The sequence below is a fragment of the Myotis myotis genome, unplaced genomic scaffold (assembly GCF_014108235.1).
Source record: "Myotis myotis isolate mMyoMyo1 unplaced genomic scaffold, mMyoMyo1.p scaffold_m19_p_7, whole genome shotgun sequence".
Classification (NCBI taxonomy): domain Eukaryota; kingdom Metazoa; phylum Chordata; class Mammalia; order Chiroptera; family Vespertilionidae; genus Myotis; species Myotis myotis.
Genome location: NW_023416379.1, coordinates 20,258,151 through 20,266,117, shown reverse-complemented (window position 1 = coordinate 20,266,117; position 7,967 = coordinate 20,258,151). Strand labels below are relative to the sequence as shown.

Below are 7,967 nucleotides of genomic sequence, written 5' to 3'. Positions count from 1 at the left end.
AGCCCAAGATAGGCCGCAAGCCTTAGAAACTCTTTGGCCTGGCAGAAGTCAGCCCATGATTCAAATTCCTGCGGTTTCCCACAAGAAGAAATGGGGTTTCTGTACAATTCTCACTATTTATAAAAGCCTAAGGAAAATGTACAAAATAGTCTAATTAAAATTCCAATACAGTAACACTAATGATATCATATTCATCTGAAGCTTTACTTATAGCATGTTCCTTTCATTAATTTAAAATGGGGTTACTTATCATTTCATAAACTTGATTTGTTTGGTAAAGGACTCCGGTTTGTTGATGGAGAGAGATTGAACAGGAATCACTGCTTTAAGCCCCAATTCTTTTATTTGGATCCTCTAAGACCCGAGCTGTTTAATCCTCTTCAAATTCTTAAAGCTCTTTCAGGGATGAACTGAGAAAATTATATGGCTTTAGTCATTTGTCACATCAGGGGTGTTGAGAGCCATTGTTTTGAAATCTGTATCACTGACATTTGGTAGATACTGTAATATATATCTGGTTATTTTTCTGAGAGTTGATGGAATTTTAAGTGAAAATGGTCCTAAGTGTATTAGTTAGGATTCTCCGGAGAAACTGATATAGATAGAAAGAGAATAGATAGATAGATAGATAGATAGATAGATAGATAGATAGATTATTATAAGAGATTGGCTCATGTGATTGTGGAGGCCAAGAGGTTCCACAACCTGCCATCTGAAAGCTGGAAGCCCAGGAAAGCAGGTGTATAATTCCAATCCAAACCTGAAGGTCTGAGAACCAGGGGAGCCAATGGTGTACACCTGAGTCCAAGGGCAGGAGTAGATGAATGTCCCAGGTCATGCATAAATTTGCCCTTTTTCTCCCTTTTTGTTCTATTCAGTCCCTCAACAGATTGTATGACGTTGACTGGAATTAGTAAGGACAAGCTTCTTTACTCATTCACTGATTCAAATGCTAGTCTCTTCCGGAAACACAAGTCGCAATGTGGGCATCCCTTAGCTCAGTCAAGATGACACATAAAATTAACCATCACACCAAGGGAACAAAATACGAAAACAGCCTAATTAAATAGGCGAATGGAACTAGGCTCTCTAATCTAACAGAGGCAAAATAAAAAAGCCACAGCAACCAATACATGCACCAGAGTATCAACAAACTTCTGTAGAATATGTCTGAAATTTTGAAAAACAATACTTTAAACAGAAATTTATTTTATTTAAAAAATTATAGCAAATGTATGAAGAACACAAATTTCTATTAAGAACAGAAGTTTATTAAATGTTTTATAGTAAAATATCGAGCCCACTCTATATTACAATACACAGGTTTAATGTTCTAACAAGTAATACTGTACTTCAAGTTCATGATGAAACTGCGGGAACCTGCAAAGGTATATTCCTTCTCTTCTTCCACAACTGCAAATCTGATATTCAGAAATGTTTAGGCATTGGGGAAAACCTGTCAAGTTTTCTGAGCATTTCACTAACCAGTTCTTAAAATTATATATTACTTTATTGGAAAACATGAAAATTTTCTGGTGGAAACACCCATTTTAATATTTATTATCTTCGATAACTGAGAACCACAATCCCCAAAATGTATTATACCATAAGAAAGTCTTTGGAGTCATCATAAGGCTTTCCAGCACAAGATAAATTTCAAGGCAATTTATCAAGGACTGAATTTTCTTAAACCACCAAGCTAGTGATATGTGAAGATAAAAATAAATGTCAAGGTTAGCTGATTATTTTCCAAATAATAGGATCTTAAAAATATTGGGGAGAAATAAGGATGTGAGAATGAGTGGATACTAGATGATAATAGAGATGATTAGTAAAAGGTACTGAGACTAGTTAACATTAACTAGCATATAATATATTTTCATTCAACATTCTCTTCATGTATATTATTATTTTAAGGTAGCATTACTAAAAACTTAATTGGTCCATTCATTTTTCAAGTCGGTTGCAAAGAAATTTCAATTCTGGATATCTAAAGATATAGCTAATAACATTTTCTATCATCTACCACTAAAACTACCTCACATTCTCAGCCATGGCTCTTGAATACATGGTTTCTTGATAAAATATCACTAAAATAGAACTGATGTTGAAAAAATACCTACCTACCAACTTAACCAATTCATATCCATTAGCTCACACAGAATTAAAACAATTCATATCATTTGGCTCTCACAGAAGCTGGATCTTTTTCCTTTTAAATCGTCTAATCAATCCTGCATAAAAGCAATTATTCAGAAAAGCACAACTAAGATTTGCACTCCTACTCATTTACAAGTATACTATATTGAGGTTTGGGCCTGAAATTGGTACTTCTAGCCCACACTTTGGTTCCCTACCTTTTCCAAACTGGACACTTTATTCTATGAATACGACCGTCAACGAGAACATGAAAGTAAAGAAAATAAACTTTAATTCAGATCATGCTTTCAAAGGAATGGAAAAAATAAAATCATATATGATAACATAGAGTACTACAGTCTTAGTAACCCAAACATGTCACTATCTCCATTGCAGAATTAAGCAGCCAGGTCAAATACACTACGAACCATTTGATTAAAAATGCTTATCGCCAATGCTTTAACAAGGAAACACTGATGAAAATAGTTTTAAAATATACAGCCTTGTAAAATTATATATTTTTTAACATCAAAACCTTGTTTCAGAAGTTCCCCGCTTTAGGTTGTTACTCAAAAACTCATCATGTTCAAAACTCAAGTTATTGTGAGATCTTGAGATCATAAGCAGCTTCTCCTTATTGGTAAAGTCTTTTTTGATTGCAGTTGGGGGCACAAGCAACCTCTCCATCGGGTCCTCTTTGTTCTCCAGTTTCATATATCCTTTGCTGTTGCTTCGATCCAACCGGGGCCAACTTGGATGTTTCCGTTGTTCTGCCTGAACAGTTAGGGTGGAGCAACCTCGGTCTAAGTCTAAGGATTTTGAATGTGATGAGAGCACATGCAAGGATGTGTTGGACCCAAACTGTCTTCTAGCAGCCCCAGGAGACAAGAGCTGGCCAGCCCCGGGTCCAAGGGCCACAGAGGACTTGTACTGACTAGACAGTGACTCCCCAATGGAATTATTCCGAGGGAGCATCATGCTGACCGGCTGGAAGGACTCATTGGTGTTGGGCAAAGGGACCACAAGGGAATCCATAGACAGATTCCTCGACCGACTTTTGAGGTTCTCAGCATCCTCGGTGATGTTATCTATACTGGGCTCATCAATAACACAGTTATTAAGTTTGATCACAGGCAATGTAAAAGCACTGATGGATGACGACACAATTGACTTGGTTTCACATTTCTTAGAGCCACCCGTCTTATCATCAGTTGTCTTGGAAGGAGATGGATACAGGCCAAAGACAGAGACAGAGCTGTCAGAGAGCAAAGGTGGCATAAGATGCCCCAAACTCTTATTTTCATTTAGCGCAAGCTCATCCTCTTCGACAGAGCTGTCCATCCGAAAACTGCTCCTAAAACCCGAGAAAGAGGAAATGGTATTCGCTGCCAGTCTCGAGGCACAGGAGCTCCCATTCTGTTTGACTTCAGTTTCTCCTAGCAGACCCGTGTAGATGCCATTCATATGCTTTTGCTCCTTGATTCTTAGCGTGTGGATGTCGATGACTGTGGAATAGATGTCCCTCATGTGTATGATTTTGGTTTCTTTGTCACGGTTCTCATGAAGAATGGCATTAGCACAAATGAAAATGAAAATGCCAATCCCCATGGTGAAGGGGCCAAGCATTTTCATCTTATCAGAATGTAAATGCTGCTCAAAGAAGCGAACCACCACGCCACTTTGGTTCCGAATGACCTGAGTTGCGTTTGTGGACAATGTGGTCTCAGCGTCAATAAAATGTTCTTTTTGGGGCCAATATCCAAGGACTGCCATTGCAATTCCAACAATGGAGATAAGCACTCCTAAAATGAGGAAGAAACCAGAGGGGGAATAAAGCCGGATTTTGCCTCGAACAACCACGACATCAGCCCTTGGCCGACGTCTGACTGGTTTCTTCTCTTGGGCAGCAGGTGAGGGGCTGAGGCTGACGTGATGCTGTGATCGGGCAGAGTCTTGCCTTTTCAAGGCGGCCAGGCCGGTTATCACTCCACCAGTCGCTATCATAGCTCCGTCTTTTATTCTGAAAGGAAGGGAAAAAGATAATAATCTCACCATGTTTAGGGGTATGCTCATCAATTCAACCATTGTTTGTATATTTTTGTTATTTCATACAATGGAATGGGGCAGAAGAATAGCTTTTTAATTGGCATAATTTGGGTAGAAGTTTTATTACTGACTACAGTAAAATCCTGGAGATTTCCTTTTTTGGCTGAATTAGTGTTTTTATTATTAATAAAATGTAAGCTCAACATATATATTACTTCAATAATTTTACTACTTATCATATAAAATAGTTCCCTGGTGATATCCTAAGTCTCTCTGTCACACACACACACACACACACACACACACACACACACACAATCCTCATTATCTGTGTTATTTTACAGAAATGGAAAAATCCAGAATACTTAATAAAACAAACCCTAGACTTAAAAGAAGAATAAGCCCCACTCTTGTGAAAGTCACCAAAGAACTCTTAAACTCCAACATTCAATTTCTCAATTCTCATCTTCCTTACTTCTCTATTTCCATGGATATTACTGACCCCGCCTTTCTTGAAATTCTTGTTCAGGTTTTTATGATCCCAAGTCTTCTGGCTCTTCCCTGACCTCATATTCCAATTTTGGATCATCTTCCCTCATTTAAAAGTAGACCATCATTCCCTAAGGGCCCTGTCCTTGGCCATCTTCTCTTTATACTCTCCCTTGGCATTCATATCTGCTCCTACAGCTTCTACCATTTCCTCTATGCTAATGATTCCCAAGTCTCTATTTCAAACCATAGCCTGGGTTTCAGTTCCACATTTCCAACTCCCCAGTGGGGAACACATACACATTCATGCACCACTAGCAAAGCTGAACTCACCTCCTACCAGCACTACTTAACTTTTTTAATGGTGTCAGTTCTCAGGCTTGACTCCTTACAATCATTTTTAACTTATCCCTTTCTTCTTCCTCACATCTTCCAATCAGGTTGTAAATCCCAGAAATTCTCACTGCACGCTCTCTCTCAATTCTACCCCTCCATTCCAACCTACTCTTCCCAGCCCAGAGCAGCTCTTACTAACTCTTGGTACTAGACCATTGTAATAACCTCTCAGCTGCTCTTCCAAACTCCAACTTCTCTTTCTCCACAATCAAGCTTACACACTGAGGGCAGATTAATTACCCTGAAACACAGCTCTGAAGTTGTTTAAAGAGTGGAATAATTGATAAAATATTCTCCACTACCTACCCAGGTTTAATCTGGGATTTCACACCCATGGAATTTAGCTTTATCTCCAATTGTACCCTTTCATTTACATAAAACTAAAACCCAACTATACTCCATATTATACTGTTTCTGAGACTTTGTTAATAATGTTTCTCATTCATCTAGAATTTCTTCCTACTCCCCCCAACTCCACATATTGGCGTCTAGCTAGTCATCAAAGCTCTTCTTTCCACTTTCTTTATAAAGCCTTCTCTGAATGACTCAGCAAATCCCACGTGAGCTCTCATTCCTCAGAGCATTTCAGCAAGTTTTCTATGGCACTCACGGTATAATGTCAGTTCTTCCATGTCTTGTGGTCAAACATCAAATTTAATTCACTTTTTTATCACCAGAAACATTCACTGTATGTAGTACTTGCATATAGCCAGTATTCAAAACCTATGTGCTAAAATGCTCAATAAGGGAGTAATTCTTCCCCTGAGATTTGCTGAGTGGCCATAATATTAGTATACTAAATTTCCTAGTTAAAAAAACATAAAATTGAAGCCAAAACAAATAGCAACATTTTGTGAATTGGTAAATATTTGTCATTATTTGCAATGACTAGTTCTCAAGCTGCCAAATCTGGCTGGTAGGATACGGAGGATATTTTAAGACCCACACGGTCTCTGGCGAATTTCTGAGAGGGTTTCTTCACAGCATCAAATCTTGTCTTGCAAAATCAAGCAATCCTTTTGAATTTCTATTTATGATTTCTGTTGTGTTTAAATATCAGCGTTGCGGATGGTATCTACAGTTTTAGCTAGTTGAACAAGCTGGTTAGTAAATCCAGCCTGAGTTGGAGTTATAACTAGGATTAAAATAGATTAATGTTCGAATACCAAACTATATTGTAACCCATAGCTCTAGTCTATTAAATTTATCAAAGTATACATATTATAGTTTAAAACTTCTCCCAAATCTTGGCTAAAACAAAACTTTGTGTCAGTTTATGTTTTCTTAAATCAAAACAGTTATAAATGTTTGAATAAAACATTTAGATTAGATAGTGGCCATCTAACTCAGTTACTCCTATATGACAGGATAAGGATTTACTCTGAAATCCTTCAGAATAGAATGAAAACAAGGGCAAAAGGCTTTCATCTGGTTTAAAAATAACCATCATGAGTTATCATTCCACACAGATTCTTAATCCTCCCCCCACACCCCTTGTTAAAACATTTTCTGCAGGCTGTGCCATTCTCCATTTCTGAGGCTGACCAAGGAAAGGGGGCTGAGAAAGAAAAATATACGTATTCTGAAAGATAGATGGGAATAGTAAGGTGGAAAAGAGTGATGAGGGACCGAGTTCCTTTGTGAGCAAGCAAAGCAGGTTAGACCAGACATGAAGAAGTAGCAAGGGCAGTTTAAGTGGATGAAGTTTTATTAAAAATGAAAGGAGAGAAGATGCCTGGAGAAGTTTAGAAATAAAGGACTGAATTGGGGAAATTCAAAGCACACACAGCTTCTTCAGCCAGTCTACCCTGGCCGGGTCTGGGCAGGGGCACCCGACTCCCAGGATTAGCAAACTCGGGTGGAGGGGGCAGGGGGATGGTGGAGAGCCTTTGTCCTATTAATTCCACTGGAGACAACTCAACACTAAGTGAACCTCTATTGTGATTCGGGCCCAGCCCTGAGGGGAAAGCCAAGGTGTGCAAACTCAGTCACCACTTCAAAGAGCTAGTATATCTACCTAAAACAGAATGAGCTAACCCCTAGAACAGCGGTTCTCAACCTGTGGGTCGCGACCCCTTTGGGGGTCGAACGACCTTTCACAGGTGTCGCCTAAGACCATCAGAAAACACATATATAATTACATATTGTTTTTGTGATTAGTCACTATGCTTTAATTGTATCCAATTTGTAAATGAAATTGGGAGTCACCACAACATGAGGAACTGTATTAAAGGGTCGCGGCATTAGGAAGGTTGAGAACCACTGCCTTAGAATAAGGGGAGCCTTTGCAACAGGCTCAGGCAGACAAAAGCATTAACACTTAAAAATCAAGTGACTAGCCCTAACCGGTTTGGCTCGGTGGATAGAGCGTCGGCCTGCGGACTCAGGGGTCCCGGATTAGATTCCGGTCAAGGGTATGTACCTTGGCTGCCGGCACATCCCCAGTGGGGAGTGTGCAGGAGGCAGCTGATCGATGTTTCTCTCTCATCGATGTTTCCAACTCTCTATCCCTCTCCCTTCCTCTCTGTAAAAAAATCAATAAAATATATATTTTTTAAAAAATCAAGTGACTAGCATTTCAGGGAAGGTCAAGAGAAAGAATGGCTGGATACCAACTCTGACCTGCCTTTAGCACACAGCTCAGCACTGAGGGAGGAAACCAGGTAAGGCTAGAAAGGAAAGTAGGCCCAGGTCTTGGAAATTAGCAAGTGGCGCACCTAAATGCTTCAATTTTACACTCCCATGCAATGGGGTTGGAGTAAGACACAAGTACTGTTGCCCTTAACTGAGGAAAATTAATCTCAATTTGTAGATGAAAGCAGTCACCCAGGACTGGTTTTGGGAAGTAGCCTGAGGATGCTAAGGACAGTTTTGCAGCAAGAAGCCTAGTGCAACCA

The 7,967-nt window shown here is 39.3% G+C and overlaps 1 protein-coding gene across 1 annotated transcript in view; it reads right to left on the bottom strand.

Moving 5' to 3' along the window:
• Positions 1 to 2,046: 2,046 nt before the first annotated feature.
• The window catches only part of TMEM200A (transmembrane protein 200A), a 56,923-nt gene continuing 51,002 nt past the window's right edge, over positions 2,047 to 7,967 (bottom strand). The window contains exon 2 of the mRNA XM_036318221.1: positions 2,047 to 4,159. Within this exon, the coding sequence (XP_036174114.1) occupies positions 2,668 to 4,143 (1,476 nt within the window). The 5' untranslated portion in view covers positions 4,144 to 4,159 and the 3' untranslated portion in view covers positions 2,047 to 2,667. The remainder of the gene's footprint in view (positions 4,160 to 7,967) is intronic.